At 37.8% G+C, this 17041-nt stretch overlaps 1 protein-coding gene across 5 annotated transcripts in view; it reads right to left on the reverse strand.

The window, feature by feature from the left end:
• The window catches only part of CTCF (CCCTC-binding factor), a 41016-nt gene continuing 23975 nt past the window's right edge, over positions 1-17041 (reverse strand). For 4 of the 5 annotated variants that reach the window (XM_074286449.1, XM_074286451.1, XM_074286452.1 and 1 more), the window contains 10 exons: positions 13602-14391; positions 13083-13253; positions 11053-11186; positions 9373-9493; positions 6910-7059; positions 5275-5435; positions 4551-4733; positions 3980-4115; positions 3154-3318; positions 1-1572 (listed from right to left, as the gene is read on the reverse strand). In XM_074286449.1, coding sequence (XP_074142550.1) covers positions 1388-1572; positions 3154-3318; positions 3980-4115; positions 4551-4733; positions 5275-5435; positions 6910-7059; positions 9373-9493; positions 11053-11186; positions 13083-13253; positions 13602-14382 — 2187 coding nt within the window. In that variant the 5' untranslated portion in view covers positions 14383-14391 and the 3' untranslated portion in view covers positions 1-1387. The remainder of the gene's footprint in view (positions 1573-3153; positions 3319-3979; positions 4116-4550; positions 4734-5274; positions 5436-6909; positions 7060-9372; positions 9494-11052; positions 11187-13082; positions 13254-13601; positions 14392-17041) is intronic. The other variant, XM_074286453.1, reaches the window with a different exon arrangement.

Raw genomic sequence — 17041 nt, forward strand, 5'->3', positions numbered from 1 at the left:
ATCCATTATTATTTATTAGCTGTACAGCAGTATAATTCACCTTCCCAGCTTTCAAACCCCCATTACATATTTTATTACAGTTCTCATGTTGGCCTTCTAAAATAATGAAAAATATCACACAGTACAGCGAAGTACAAAAATGCATCAACCTAGAGAGTCTGATAGCTATACTCATAGCTTTTCTTAAAAGCGATACATAGAAGAAAAATTTGTTTGAAATCAGCAAGACTCTATAAAAAGCTTACATTTTTAACATGACAGTCCATATACAAGCATCATTTTTTTTGAAAGTTGTGTTTGTTTCACATTATTGTTTCTTTTTAAGATCCAAAATTTAAATTACTGACCTAGCGAAATTTCCTGGCCCAGGTTTTCCAAGGGCTACCATGACCCATTTAAAACCGCTGTTTTTGCCTTAACAGAGGATTTGTAAAACACAAAAATACAGCTATAAAACGGAGCAAAGAAAATGTAGATGTGAAATCATAACAGAGTTAATTATACAAGGTTCAAATGCCAGTTCCATGTGCTCGGAATAAAAAACGTTCCACGTGGACTCCCATTATTCAGCAAGCAATAGTCTGGGTACCTTCTTCTACGTGATTGTGATCCATTAAATTTTTTTTTCCAACATTTACATACTATTGAGTCTGTTGTAACTTAATTTGTAAGTTAATTAAAATGCTGGGCTTCTTAAACTGCACTTCTTTCCAACCTCTTAATTAATGGAAAAGATTAAAATGTAAAAAAACAAAACAAAACAAAAACAAAACCAGGTATTTACAAGCTTGACCATAACAGATGCTTTGCTAAGAAAGCAGCAAAGAGTTCAGGACAGAAATCAATCATAGCATGCCATATTACTGGTGTGCAGCTAACTCCAAGCCATAGGGAGTCAGGGAAAAGCAAAAATAAAAATGGTTTAAAAGTCTAGGACCCTCCCAAGTCTGCATTTACAATTAAAAACTCTTCTAGGAAGGGGACGTAGAACTTTGGGAAACCTTGGTGGCAATTCCGGAGTGGTTTACCATAAGGGCTTCAGTGAAGGGCTTCAATGTTCTGTTTCCATCTATCAAAACTGGTTACATGTAAACATGGTCCTTGGACCATCAATGCAATGTTGATCTCAAATTTCATCGTCAACCCCCTCAAGGACTCAGTGTGTATTCTAACGTTCCATGATCTGCAATGCTAACATCAAACAGCAAGTTCTAGTTAAATCACATTTTCTACCATAATCTTTGAAGTTTAAGTTCCCAGTATGTTTGGTAAAATGGTCTAAAATGATGCATTTCCCAAAGCCAAGAAAACAAAAGAAAAAGAAAAAAATAAGATTGAGCCGTTTAAACACAGCCCAGGCCAGTTCAGTCGGCAGAGCCTTCCTCCATCACCGGTCCATCATGCTAAGAATCATCTCTGGAGTGAGATCTCCATTGGGAGCTTCCACCACAGCAGACGGAGGCTCTTCTTCTTCACCTTCTACTGTTTCTGCATCAGGCTCTTTTTTCACTTCCACTATAATGTTTTCAATTGCACCAGTATTCTGGTCTTCAACCTGAATGATAGCTGTAGCTAAATGGAAGAAACAAACAAAAATGTCAAAATCCCCTAAAAAAATTCCTTTCTTTTCTCTTGTTAAATATAATCACAGAATGTCAGAATTCAGAAGTCATCTCAACTGGCCTCTTCTTCAACCCAGTATCCCTGAAGAAACAACTCCAGTGAGTGGGCCCTTACTTCTCCAGGTCACAGCTCTTTATGCTTTATGCTCCTCCCCAATCCTCTTTTTTCCCAGCTAAATATCCCTAGTTCCTTCAACTCAAATAGATTCTCATGTGGTGGTGTTTCCAATACCGTTAGATCAAGGTCCCTGATTGGGATGCTGCATCAAGCCAGCCCGAGTCAAAAGTGGGAACTAAAGCGTAAGCTCCTGAGTCTGAGGCCAGCAGTCTATTTACCATGCCACAGCTGCCTTGACGGAAGAACAAACACAAAGAAATGCAAAATATTTAAATACAAGACTGTTTGGGAGAGAGGGCAGTAAGCATTGGGAGTGGGGAAAAGACCAGGGAAAGTAAAATATTGCTAATCACCCATTAACACTTTTCCTGGATATTAAATTCTCAGTTTGCTGTGGCATCAAAGACTGTTTCATAACTGGCAATGAAGTTGAAGTCATTTGAAAGAAAATTCTACCTACTAAATTGGAACTGAAAATCTGTTTTCTTGGCTGCTTAGATAGGCAACAAGACTCCCCTTAACTGGAAACATTTAAGTATATGCTATATAATCACAATGTAGAGTAGGTTTAAGATAACAGGTCCACATATGCCTTCAGGTGCTTTCCAATGCAGATTTGTGAATAGGGCTGCAGAGAAGAACATTTTTGTGTATGGAAAGTGAGGGTAAGGAGTGACCTAAGTATAAATTGTGTTATTTCCATGAAAATTGATCCTTGTGGCTTAAAAGAGATTTCTTGCTATCAAAAGGCAAGGAGTTGAGTGATGTATGCTTTAAGTCCTCTATAATTCTATCCACTGTATACTTTTATGCATGAAATAAAAGGCTGGGACTCTCACAAAAACCAAGATATTACCCCTGAAACCACTTGAGAACATACTTTTACATGGAAAAGTAGCTCCCCTTCAGAAGTATCAGAAGACAAAAAAAAAAAAAAAAAAAAGTTATTTATTCCTACCGCATCTTCAAATCAATGACTAACTTATCTGGCTAAGTGTTTCTTCAGGTCAATTTTGCATGGATCATTATTTCCATAGACTGTATGGATACACACAGACAGGAAAATAGTCACCTAAACAGCTGTAAGGACGGACTTAAGAACCTATACACCCTTGAAGCTTGAATCCTACATGTAAAGCCAAGACCATGCAGATGTCCTTTTGCCCAACTCTCATGATAAAGACCCTGTGCAGAGTTGCAACGTGATCTGACTTATCTCAACTTAATTCCCACTCTGTGTAACAGCACATGTTCTTCACAACAGCATGATGGGATTAAAAGCTGTCTAGAAGTGGGGGTGTTCCTTTTATGGTGAATGGTTTAAAAAGCAAAACAGGCCCCAGACACCTCCTGCTAGAGCAAGGTGGCTGCCAGTCTCTGTCCCTTCTGCCTGAATCAGATGCAATAACTCACGCTGGGTCTGCTTGGGCTGGCTGGCCTTGCCTGGTGGCCTCCCTCTTCGCTTTTTGGCTGGCGGTGGGGCTGGAGTCACAGGCTGAACTTCTGGTTCGGCTTCAATTTCAACGGCAGTTTCTTCCTCATCCTCATTGTCATCCAGGTCTGGTTCAGCATTTTCTTCTTGCAAAATTGTAGGGTGAAGCGGAAGAGGGGATTGGAAGAGTGAAAAAGTGGAAAAATATATGAATTATCTTTCCACTACTCGAAAAATCCTTTGGGGTATGTATGTATGTATGTATGTATGTATGTATGTATGTATGTATGTATGTGTGTGTGTGTGTGTGTGTGTGTGTGTGTGTGTATATATATATATATATATATATATAAAAAAATCCTCTGTTTATATATACTGGGCTTTGCCAATTTCAAGGCAGGCTCATTTGTACCAGAACACACAAATTCATCTTAATTCTATGTTGCTAAAGTTTTATAATAGCAGATGTGAGGGGGATATAAGGTCCAAACTCCAATTAAAGTACTATTGAGCTTTCAGACTTATGTGATCTCACAGAACTGGAGTGCTGAAAGGGATCTTAGAGCATCTAGTCCAACCCTTTCCTCATATGGAGAATGAAGAACAGTAAGCATTTATAGGAAGGGTACCAATAATAGGAGATAATAGTGGCCATATTCCTGGATTAAAGAGTCATACACACTCCCCACCCCACACACCCCTGAACTTCCCCAGAACTGATAATAGCAAGTACCAAGTTGTATTACATATTTACTGTGGTCAAGAGGTACCTGACTTATGTTAAGACAGGACAGGCAAAGCTCTTACCACTATCGGATGACTCCTCCTTTTTAGAGCGCATCTTCCTTTTCCTCCCTCGTTTGCCTTTCTTGCTTTCACCTCCATTTTCTCCATCTATACCATCTAGACCAGTACAATTGTCAGCATGCCTTGCCATTGTGTTCTAAGCAAAAGGAAGAAAAGCCAAGCATTTGACTAATGCACTAGGCTACAAAGATCTTTACACTATTTAAACAACACGCAAAGAGTCACCAAAATCTCTTTATTTTCATAAAAAAGGATACAACAACAGACATCCTAGGAGAAGCCCTAACACTCAGTTGCTATGTCTGACTGTGCGTAAATCTAATCTGTACGAAGATAACTCTAGGAGTGCTGACTACACAAGGTAATTTGATTAAAAATAAAGTTAGGTGTAAACCTTCAAGGGCTGTAGAAATTCTGGCTTGAATTATTTACAAAAAGAACTTTAGGAATTTTACATTAAGGATGAAAGTACATAAATCCTAAATAAATACAACTAATTTGAAAGTTAGGCCAATATGAAGTAAAGAAATTATTAGAAAAATGTGTTAGAAGAGGCAAATTTAGCACTCACCCGGCGTGTAAATGTTTTACCACACTTAGAACAGACAAAAGCAGCAGGGACAAAGTTAGGGTCATGATAGCGCTTGAAATGCATATCCAGAAGCTGTTTCTGGCGGAAGGTCTTGTCGCAGTGACTACAGGCATAGGGCTTCTCCCCAGTATGCGTTCGTTTGTGCATTATCATGTGCCGCTCCTGCGAATGTTAAGAAAAAGAACTCAGAAGCAATACTTGCTACAAAATTAAAGTATCTATCAGGTCGCTTCATTGGCTGTTAAGTCTCAACATCCACTGGGCATTCTTAGTTAAGATTTGTTGAGGAAATAAAGGAGATGTTTTCAGGTATATGCTTCAGTTTTCAAAACTGATTCGCTCAAAAGCTCCTGAGGAATACACTCACTCAAAGGTTCTTTACTACATTGACTGTCATCCAAATAATTCAAAATCCTGACATGACAAGTTTTCCTGTCCCATAACACACCAATTTTCCATTTCTCTCACCCCAAACTCCTATCCCTTTGACTTCTTTAACATCCCTTCCCACCCCACCACCCCTGGTCCTCTTTTGTATTTGTTTCCACGTAATTTGCATAAGCAGTCCTTTAAAGTGGTCAAAGACTGCATTTTGATTCACCTTACTTCCTCCTATATAATACAAATAGGGCCATTATGTACACAGGAGCAAGAAGAGGCACTAAGTGTTTTCTCACTCTTTTGGGAACCCCTCAGAGAGTACCTGTCTGCATGCATAGTCGCATTGGTCACACTTGAAACGCTTCTCATTTTTGTGGGATTTTTGATGCTGAATGAGGGCATACCGCTCATGAAACACAGCATCACAGTAACGGCATTTCTTGCCCTGTTCGATGTAGGAATGCTGTTTTCGCAAATGGACACCTGAAAGAATGCCAATATACGTGTTGATGCACAAAACAAAAAAGCAAATGAACACTATTTTAGTGAACACCTAATCCTCACCTTAAAGCCATTTCTTTAGCTAGCTTACTTTTAACTCCCATTTATAGGGCAACAGTCCATATTTGTTGTTGTGCTTTAAGATTCACAAAGTACTTTGCTCACAACAACCTTGTAAGTAAGCATTACCTTCCACTTATGGGGTGAGGGAACTAAGACTCAAACAGAAGAAGCCTCCAGTCTGACAATTCCTCCAAAAGAATTATCCTGTTTCCCCTCAAAACTCATTTAATACTTTTTTTTATCTTTCTAAGGCATCCGTCATAAAACTGTATATTCCAATTGTGTTTGTTACTCTCTACATAAATTATAAACTTGAGAGCACAGCTCTTACCTAAACGCTGCATCTCCCTAATACCTACTATAGTGCTCTGTAGAGAGTAGAGTTTGAGGTAATTCGACAAATTGTATTATTTGTTGATGGATTGTATTTAAGGACAAGACTTTTAGATGAAATGCTAGTCTCTAAGAGCTAAAATTTTAGCCTACCCTTTCCCTTTTCATCATACTGGCTCTTGTGTTTTGACTTAATGGGGGACTTTCTTTTTTGGGTCATAAACTTCAAGTTATTGTTACAGTATTAAGCAATTTGAGGGCAGGCATTTATCTTTTCTACACTGTCCAAACATGAGGCTTCATAAATTATCCAATATCTGTTCATTATGTTCTTAAAAAAAAAAAATAAAACAAACAAACAAAAAAAACCCCTAAAATGAACTAAAAAATGCCATTGAACTCTGAATCAGCTTTAGCTCCTGGGTTGAGAGACTTAGTCTGGAACAGTCTCAGGAGGTCTGTTTTTTAATCTGTAAATGGAGCTAAATAACATGTGTACTCTGTAATCTCAGAGGGTTGTGAGGATCAAGTGAATGCATATAAATGTTATTTCTAGCTTAGAAGTTCTAAATTATTATTATTAAAATTCCTTTCCAATATCATGATTCTAAGTATCACATTACAGCCTTTTTTTCAGCAGGCTATCAGTTTAGAATTAAACTTTAATTTTTCAGTCTTCATTAGCAAGGTCATTTATTTCATGAACAAAAAGAAAATCTACATTAGAAACATATCTAGAAAAGACAGGTTTATTCTTTACTTCAATTAAAGGACATGTGAAAATACTAAATTAGATGGCACCTAAAAATTTTGGATTAACTAAAAATATAATTATATGCATATATTTAGTTAACAAAAATTGTCTTATTTTATATAAGCTCCTATCTGAACAACATGCAGTAACAACAGAAACAGTTAACAAAGCAATTATTTCCAGTAAAATCCAGATATATGCACAAATGCTAGTTTGTAGTTTTGGTTCAGTTGGCTCATCTTGATTCTACAGTTAAATTCTAACACTCATGTTTTTTACATACTCTTCAAGGAGCAAACCACTTACCCAAATCACTTTTTCTGGCTATGACAGTGTCACAATGTGGACAATGAAATTTGGCCACATTCTCTGTGTGCTTCTGTAAGATGTGCATTTTCATCGTGCCACTCTGGGTAAACCGAGCATGACAAATATAACATTCATACGGCTTTTCACCTTAAAAGGAAAGAGAATTTAACAAATTTATTATATTACTTTGATTATAAATATCATAAAACACAAAACAATTAAGAGAATTCTATTTGGGAAAGCTACTGTCTAGATTTATTTACATCAATTTCCTAAGAATCTTTAGCTTTTATTAGAACTTTCAAAATCAATATTCTTTTATTTTTTTCTAGCAACTATTAGAGAAATTTTACATTTCTTGTTCTCTGACCTTAGAAATGTGTGATACTGGTACTCAACAGAGGGGAAAAGGAATATAGGAAGGATGACAGCCTAGAAGTTTTCCATAAGTCAGTAAATTAATTAAAAAACAAAAAAACAAAAAAACAAAAACAAACCCAACTAGAGATACACGGACTCATCTTTCAAACAAGAATTCCACTGGGTGAGTACAGCTATTCTCTATAAAGTCCTAGGATGATGACTCACTGAAGGATTATATAAGCAGAACAAAAGGTTTGTCAGATTTTTCCATACTGAAGATGTTTTGGATTCAACATCAGTGGAAGACTACTATCCAAGGACCAGATTCTTCTTCATCAGTAAGAAGGCCACTTGAAGATGAATCCTTTGCCCATGAGCACATAAATCAAAGAAAACACAAAACTGGTCTGAGTCCCAGATGGCCAATTTCGGCTTCTGCAGTGAAAGAGGTAGCAGAATGGCAGGGTGGCACCAGAATGTTAAGAATCAGATTTGGGCCATCTATAAACATTAGTCTGGCCTGCTGGTAAAGGATTCTTGTTCAATGACCAGAGCAAATACAGTATGGAAGAATGCGAGCACATCAATTTCAGCCTGGAGCTGCTGTTCAAAGAGAACAATAGCTTGAGCCTTCCTTGGAGAGTCAAATAAAGGAACTGCTCAAGGTTGGCTTTACCTTGAGCCCAAAAGGCAATAAGGAATATTTCATGGGATATTTAGTTATCTGCTGCTTCAGTATTCATGGTAGTTATTTGCAAAAAGATTATTAAATAAATGCAATCAGAAGCTAGCATCTGTCATAGAGGATAAAAAGGAAGAAAAAATATTAAGACTTGCTAAGATTTTCCAAATTAAAACATAGTTTATATTTAACGATGCTAGGGCAAAAGTGAACATAGGTGAGGCTGATGAAAATTATGTTGGAAAATCCATGTCCAGATTAAAGAATACAAGATATTATTGGCCACAGAGAAATCTCATAGCTATACAGCATAGTAAATACCATCTTCAAGAATTGGAAGGCAGCAGATATAGTTAGCACAGAAATTTTAAGAGAGTCACATTACTAATTGGGTCAGAATTCCCAAGCCAACAGTCTACAATCAAAAAGAGCCAGATAAATACAAAGCTAGAATAAAAATGGTAAGACAGTATGTAAAATACACAACCAACTAACTACAAGTTATTGAGATTACAGAATGGATATTAGAAGGATGTTGAACTCAATGATTTACTGAGGGATTGTTAAGCCAAAATCCTTTCAAATGGTGATGAATCTTATCTCGGAGTCGGTTCTGAGGCTGGGTGCAAGTAACACAATGTCCACAATATCATCTACAAAAAAAGAACATCTGGAAGAACTCATCCTCTATGAGGAATCCCTCTTTCAACTTGAATTCTCTACTGGCTATCTCCTCTATGACAGTGGCACACACTTCTGGGAGAACATGTTTCCTTATTTGATACTCTGCCTGATATTAGTGGCCAGAAGGTTATCAAGGCCTAATTTTTGAATTCTAATGTTTTAACAGTATTGCTGATTGGTTAAAAGTCATAGAACACCAGTCTCCAAAGAAGTAAAACAGACTGTCACTCAGAAGTATGGTGGATAAACGTAGATTTTTTTGTACTTAAACAACTAAAAGGGTTTCTGAAGTAAAATAAAAGAATATTTAAGAAAGGAATGAGTGAAAAAGATAATGAGCTGGAAGGATAACTGGTGGATAGCCCACCATGTGTCCACCAGAATTCTAGAAATATCAGGGAGAAACAAGATCATAAACACCCTGGGTAGATCTGCTGTGGCTAACTGGTGGGAAGGATCCGGAGCAGAATTATACAGGATGAGCAAGCAGGCATTCTGAACAGGATGTGAGCTGTCTTGCTGATGAATTTTCCCACATGATGAGATCATAGATAGATCTGAATTTTAAAAATACTGAAATCCAACATGGCACACGTAATCACCACATGCCATGCTATTTGTCCATTAAGCAACAAGTGGGTAAAGAATTCCCAGATGGATGATCAACTGAAACAAACCTAACACCGAATAAAAAAGCAGCTTATTAGTATAATTTTAAGAGTTTAGTGTACCGGAATGGGTTCTCATGTGTCTTTTCAGCTTGTATGTGTCCCTGCTGGCATAACTGCACAAGCTACACTGGAATGGACGCTCTCCAGTGTGAGAGCGAATGTGACGTTTCAACTTGCTGACCTGAAACAAAGAAGCATCAAATCATCAGCCTTCTTAGATACAGATGGCAACTTCAGCAATGCTTGAGCACAAAAGCGTGGTTTTAAGAACATTAAAGACCAGTAAACTCAAGTTTTAAATAATTGTTTTGCTTTCATGTCGCATCCTAATTTTTGTTGTCTTGTGCTTGTTGCATCATTTCACAGGCCAAAATTTCAGATTAGAGCTGGTGTCTTTTGAGCACAATCTACTGTTTCCTCATGTTCTAAGTATTCCTTGTTAAGGTGATTATGCCCAAAACTAGATAACAGGTATGCTTTTTTGTCCTCTCCACTTTCTTGACATTTATTTATCTTCATGGTTTCAATGACCACTTATCTTCAGCTAACTCTCCAAATTTCAGTGCCAACCCCTCCAATGCTTCTTGCTACCTAATCCACCAACATAGTCACTTTCAGATATTAATCTGATCATTGGATTTTCCCCACTGAGATATTCTGAGTTCATCTCTGGAGTACCCTGAGTATAATCTACACTAGCCAAGCAAACCCTAGCCCTGGCAGTATGCTTTCTCCTCATATGCTTCACCAGCTCACACTTGCAAAACTTTATTGACATTAGCCATTTTCTTGGCCAACTCACCCACTTCTCTGATGTCCTTTTTCAAACACTTTTTAAAATATGCCTAAGGAATCACCATCACAAAATTTCCCAACAAATTATATCTGGTTCCAAATGCTTAAGCAACCCCTTGGCATTCAGATATTTCAAAACGGTAATAATAAAGTTTATCTAGAATGTCAGAAAGTTTGCAAAGTGCTTTCCTTCTTTCAACTTTTTAGATAGATCACTTGGATGATTATGCCATTTTATAAATGAAGAAACAGAGGTTCAATGACTTCCTAAGCTCATACCAAGATACTCACAGAATTAGAATGAATGAATGAACAGAACAAACTGAATCTGAGGTCTTCTGCCCTGGGCTCCAGACCCAGTACATATCATACTAGCTCTCATGGATCTTAAGAAGAGAGTGTGTGTGTGCGCGCGCGCGCGCGCGTGTGTGTGTGTGTGTGTGTGTGTATTTGCTAAGGCAATTGGGATTAAGTGACTAGCCCAGTATCACACAGCCAGGAAGTGTTAAAGTGTGTGAGGTCAAATTTGAACTCAGGTCCTGCTGACTTCAAGGCTGGTGCTCTATCTACTGTACTACCCAGCTGCCCCAAAATTGTGTATATTTTTGCTCACATTACTATCTGATGAAGCTGATATTATGGAGGGTTTCCTCCTTTAATATCCCCAACTATATATATGATTTTATACACGAACATTTTAGTCAAGGAATTGTCACCCTGATTATAGCTAAGCTATACTATGTGATGGGAAAGATTCAGAATCCATTTTTTAGCCCTCTCCACTCCACCCTCATCAGATTTCAGTGATTGCTCTTGGTGTTTTACATATAATCAATAATTGATTATTAGCAAATTCTAAATTAAGTGTTCAACACAAGAAACTGTTCAATGGCAGCACTGAAGAGATCTGTTCTATGGAACGCCACTGGAAGATGTGACCTTTACCTCGACACTAGCATAATCACACATGGAACACTTGAAGGGTTTCTCATGGGTGTGTTTATAGCGTCGATGCCTCACTAATTCGCCACTGGTTACAAAGGCCATGTCGCAGTCTGGGCACTTATGAGGACGGGTACCTGAAAGGAAGAACACAAAACAAACCTCAGGACATTTGTAATCAAATCAACCCCGGTTTCCCAAGTACCAACATTTATTAGGAACCAACACTGTGCTAAGCTCTGGGGGAGATCTATTGTTTAGATAAGACATGTCCCCTGTCCTTGAGGAATTTTCAGTCTAGCAGCAGCATGGAGGGCTGTTAATATACACAACAAGATAAATATATCAAAAACATTACAAGGCAAGAGTAATATGATGGCTGAGGTTGGAGAAGCCTTTATGAAGGTGATATGAGCTGTGCTCTCTCAGGAGGTAACTAATCTCATACTCATACTCCTAATCTCGTACTTCTTTAATTTTGGAAGAAGCCTCAGAAGCTTTGAGTATGGCTCCCTCATTCTACAGAGGAAAAAGTGTGGTGCAGGGGGAGAAAGGATTTGTCCAAAATCATACAAGTCACAAGTGCATTTTGGGCCTATACAATATAATTCTACATTGGTAAAGCAGCACAGACTTACCATGGTCTAAAGAGATTGTGGGAAACTGCCAACAGGGAGAAGGTGGGAGCTATTACTTATTCTTGTCTAAGATCTACCTAGTCAACCGTTTCATGCCTTCCTGAAGTTCTGGATGATTCTGAAGACATTCTGCTACTCAAGCCTATTTCTTCCAAATTTAAGAGCACCAATTTTAATTCGTACACATTGTAGCCATTGGCAGCTAGGTGGCTCATTGGACAGAGAGCCAGCTAGGTCAAGAGACAGAATTTGTTTTCAGATAACTCCTAGCTGTGGGATCATGGGCATACCTGCCTCAACTTCATCTGTAACTATAATAACACCACCTCCTTTCCAGAGTTGCTAGAAATTAATCACTTTTAGCACAACAACCTGGCAAGTCTCCTCCTTGAGGTTTACTTTCCTACTCTGTAAAAGAAGAGAGGGTTGGACTAAACTAGTCTAGTGTTTCTTCCAGCTCTAAATCTTATATTCAAGGACAGAGGAGCATTACCTGGGCAATGATGTAACCCTTGGTGCCAGAAGGGATGGCATCAATGGGATGTCCTTTGATGGCCAGCTTAGCATACCACTTCACATTTTGTGGGAACAAAGCTCTAAATTTCGAAGTAACCTCAAGGCAGAGCCTATCTAGTCTAATCAGGGATGGCAGACGAATTGCCCATGGTCACACAAGTAGTGTACAAGATTTGCACATAAGCACTGAGAGATCAGTGTCAGTGCCTCTAATACACTGTTTTACTAACGTCTTTTAAGCTTTACAAGGTCTACAACAAGGAAATTCCATTTTATCCAACGTTTTGCTGGTTTATACAAGCATGATGGAGTTGAAATTCTAAGACTGCTGAGGGAAGATATGGTCAACATTAAATACAAGAATCCTAGAAGCAGAATACCAGCCTGCTTCTCTGCTGGTTCCAAGACCAGGATTTCTAACTTAGCCTTCCAGAAGGGAACCCAAAATAGTCATCCATAAGAAATTCATTCCTTCTGAACACTGGGAAGTGAATGTAAATTGTTAGCACTACTGTCTACCTACCCAGGTTACTTATACCTTCGGAATCGAATACTTAATGTGCAACAAGAAAATGGTATTTACACACATATATTGTATCTGGGTTATATTGTAACACATGTAAAATGTATGGGATTGCCTGTCATCGGGGGGAAGGTGTGAAGGGAGGGGGGGGGATAATTTGGAAAAATGAATATAAGGGATAATATTATAAAAAAAAATTACTCATGTATATATACTGTGGAAAAAAAAAATTCTAAAAGAAAGAAATTCAATCCTTCTAAAGCTTTACCTGTCTAACCAACACTCAACACTTTCTGTTCCTATAAGGAGAGCCCCTTGTTGTTTTCCCTCCTCCTCCTCCCTTTCCCCTAAAGTACCTGTGTGAGTATTTAGATGGTTCCTCAGCAAGGTGACTGTGCGGAAAGCTCTACCACAGAGATGGCACTTATGTGGTCTTTCATCAGTATGACTTTTCATGTGTCGATCCAAATTTGAACGCCGTGGACATGTATAACTGCAAAGCTCGCACTGGAATGTCTTTTTTACACCTATATACAAAGAAAGGATTTAAGCCAAAGTTTTGCTGCCCCTGGATCACCCCAGGGATTTCTAGATTAAATTTGCCTAGGGATTTCTAAATTTCATTGACCCTTATAAGTCAGTCTTACTTGAATTTCTACAATCATATTAAGCTTACTGCTGTTAAGAGTCACATATTTAAATCCAATGAAAAAAACAAACAAAAAAAACACCCTTGAACTTATTTTTAAACTGTTAATAAGAGTTCAACTCACAACAAATCATAAACTAGATTAACCTGTACACAATGTTGTTTATCCTCTAGATTCCACTTCAACCAAAAAGCTCTGAAGGACAACAATGGAAAGAACCCATACCTTTCTTTTTAATTTTTGTTGGCTTTGGAGGCTTCATGTTACCCACAACCTTCTCTGCATTGACTTCCGATAACAGGCCCTCTTGTTGCTCTTCTTCAAAGTCATACACAGAAACATCCACATCTTTGCCCTCCTCTGTATAACGAAGTTTGCTCTTTTTGGTTTTTTTTGTCTTTTTGGCAGGTGGCTGATAGTCTGGGTCTTTCTGCCAATTGGGATCTTCTTGGGGCTGCAGCTCCCCTTGCTCTAATGTCTCAACCTCACCATTGGCACCTACTTTTACCACCTGGAAACCTTCAGGCAAAGGTAATGTGTGACAAATCATGGGCTCGCCTTCTGGCAGGCCTTCTTTAGAGACCTCATTTTCATAAGCCCCGTGCAGTTCTTCTACAGAAGTGGTGGCCACAGGCACCGTTACTGGTACAGGTACCTGAACAAGCTGAAGTTCCCCAAGGTTTATAGGTTGTTCTTCCATATTAACAACTTGAAGTGTTATTATTTGTGTGTCATCCACAGTAGCATCAGCTTCCTGAGGTACTGTCCCCTCCATGACTTCAGTCTTCATCTGAAGTAGGGTAGGGTCCAGCTGCTCCATCATAACCATCTGGACGCTGCTGTTTACCTCCTGAACCACTTCACTCCCATCCGCCTGGGTCTGTGATATATGGCAAGCATCCTCATCCTGACCCCCTTCTCGGCGTCTTTGATATGTTTTTCTCTCTTTTCCTTTGATGAAGGTTTCAGACTCCTCCATGATTGCTTCAACTGCCTCACCTTCCATTTTCCTTCCCTTTATTAAAACAAAACAAATCATGATTTAAAAAAAAGAGCATTTTTCCATTTTCAATCAGCTCAAAGACAAATGAGAAATGTTGCACAAATGAAAAAACTGAAGCAATGAATTTTTGTTATCCCTAATAAAAAGCACGTATATAAACTTTATTAGTGGTTTGCAAAAAGAGTTTTCTGGTTTTCACATGTTGTTTACTTTTTAACTAACAATCATTTCTAAAAATTATCAGCCTCTCTACTCTGGGAAGTAAATAATTACCAGCAATATCAAAAACAGTTAAATCAAAAATCTCTATGATAATGTATATAACATTTTGTTCTAGTGGCAGGGGTGAGGGAAGGTAACCCCTCCCAAAATGTAAAGCACAGTTGTAGGAACACTATTTCAGGCCTTAAATTAATTTGTGGAACAAAAGGCATATTGGGTTAAATTGTCTATGAAGGATTTATAGAAGGGCAAGGACAAAAATATTGCATTGAATGAAGTGGTACGGATAGGTAACAATGAGAGTATATTTGGAATAATGTATCTACTTGTAAAGTCCGGGCTAGTCCCCTCTGAAGGGCTCAGAATCAGCAAGAGTCAGGATAAGCAAAAGTCCTTGCCCCACATTGGGCACCAAAATGCAATGTTCTGTTGTCTCTCAATTATAATCCTTCTCTGGGAGGAGGTTTCTTTTCTATGAATCCTTTTCTCTATGAGCAGGATTCTTGGGAGGCTTCTGGAGCCTCCAGCCAGAGCGAAGGTAGAATCTTGATCCCCTTATTCCTGAGTCCTGGCTCTGAATCTCCTCCAGCTTCCCTGAACTTCTTCTGGGAAGTCTTGTCCTTAACCCAATCCAGACTACTCTTTCCAGACTGCCTTCTCCTTTTATCCTCCCAGAGAATGGGCTTGTGGGAATGGAAACTACTTACAACCAATGAACTTGCTCTTTTTAAAGGTGTAAACCCTGAGCTAGAGAATTGCTAAGTACTGACTTAGCACCTAGTAAGAAACCTAACATTTACTGAAATGCATTTTAGCTCATTTATAATTTCTACTTATGCTTTTATTAAAATCTATAGAAGAATTTCTTTCATGTTACTATAATTGTCCTTTCTACGACATAATTTTTCTAAAGATATGTGATTATTTAAAACCTTTATATATGTATAGTAAACCAGAAAGGACTGGATATACCAGAAAGGACCTAGTCCACATTATGTAACGAGTAAGGAATTTTAAAGATTTTGTGATTTATGAATTTATCTGCTAAATAAAAGAGGCAATAATTCTCTATTTTTGATAAACAGGATAATAGATTGAGCTGGAAGGGACCTTAGAGGTTATATCAAGCCTAATTTTTTTGTTTTGTTTTACAAATGAGGAAACAGATCCAGAATAAGTTATGTCCTATAGACTCACAGCTAAAATATGGACTTCAGAACAAGGTCTTTTAAGTGTCTGTTTAGACTCTTCTCTCCTTATTCAAATAAACAGGCCATATCCCTTTCAACTAAGCTGGTGTTTTTAAGATCTTTAAAGGAAAAAAATGTTTCAGGTATAATTTCAGGTATAATTTCCAATTTCAATTTTATTTCTACAAACTTCATATGTAGATCAAAAGCACATTTACTTTAACAAGGACTGAGAAGCTGTGGGGTACACTGGATACACAGTGGGTCTCAGAACTGTGTTCAAACTCTGCTTCTGATACATGCTGGTTGTGTCCGAGGCAATTCTTCAGGACTGCAAGTTGGAGAGGAAGTACCAACCTGATCCTTAGCAGGAGCTACTGACACCCATAAATTAACACATAAGACTGGGTTTTAAAAAATATCAATTTTTAAAAAAATTATTGTAAATACCTAACTACAAAAAAGTCACAACTCCTCCCAACCTCCCCAATAAGTGGTTAGGTACACTTGCATAATGGTTTCATTTATGGATATAATAAGTTTTTATATAAAGCTGAATGGAATTTGTTAACAACCATTCTTTTCACTTGGAGATATCTAAAAATAGAGACAGTTCTACCACTAGTAGTTTCTATTTAAGTGAATAAAGAAGAATTTTTATTTTGTTTTAAAAAAAGTTTTTCCAACTATTCCAAAGTGAAAAATTTATGTTAGTTTCCAATCTCTTCTACTGAGGCTTCCTATTCTAATGTTCTATCCAATATTTCTCCAACCTTATTTTCTATTGCTTCCCAAATACCATGCTTCTAGTTCAGTCTATCTGGTTTTTCTCATTATACTCTGTATAAAGACCAGCCATATTTTATTGATAGTTTCTCCTCTTGCCCTGAAGTCTCTTGCTGGTTTAGGTCCTCTTGATCCTTCAACATCCAGCTCAAGCCCATTATCTTACAGGAAGCCCTTTTCATCCCTCTTTGATTTCTCTTCCTTTGTTAAACTCCAATTGCTTTTATCTTCTAAACCACTTGATTTAATACATAATTATCTTCTAAATGTTTCTCCTTATACTTTCAGCTAGATTGCAAGTTCCACAAAACTCTTGCTTCTTTTGTTTCCTCTATATTTTTGGTTGGGCTTATATATCATATACAGATTGATTATTTTTACATTGTCTTTTTTCTTTTCAAGAAACTCCTTTTTCTATTAGCACTACTGTCTATCTACCCAGGTTACTTATACCTTCGGAATCC

Source organism: Sminthopsis crassicaudata, chromosome 2 (assembly GCF_048593235.1).
Source record: "Sminthopsis crassicaudata isolate SCR6 chromosome 2, ASM4859323v1, whole genome shotgun sequence".
In the NCBI taxonomy this organism is placed as follows: Eukaryota; Metazoa; Chordata; class Mammalia; order Dasyuromorphia; family Dasyuridae; genus Sminthopsis; species Sminthopsis crassicaudata.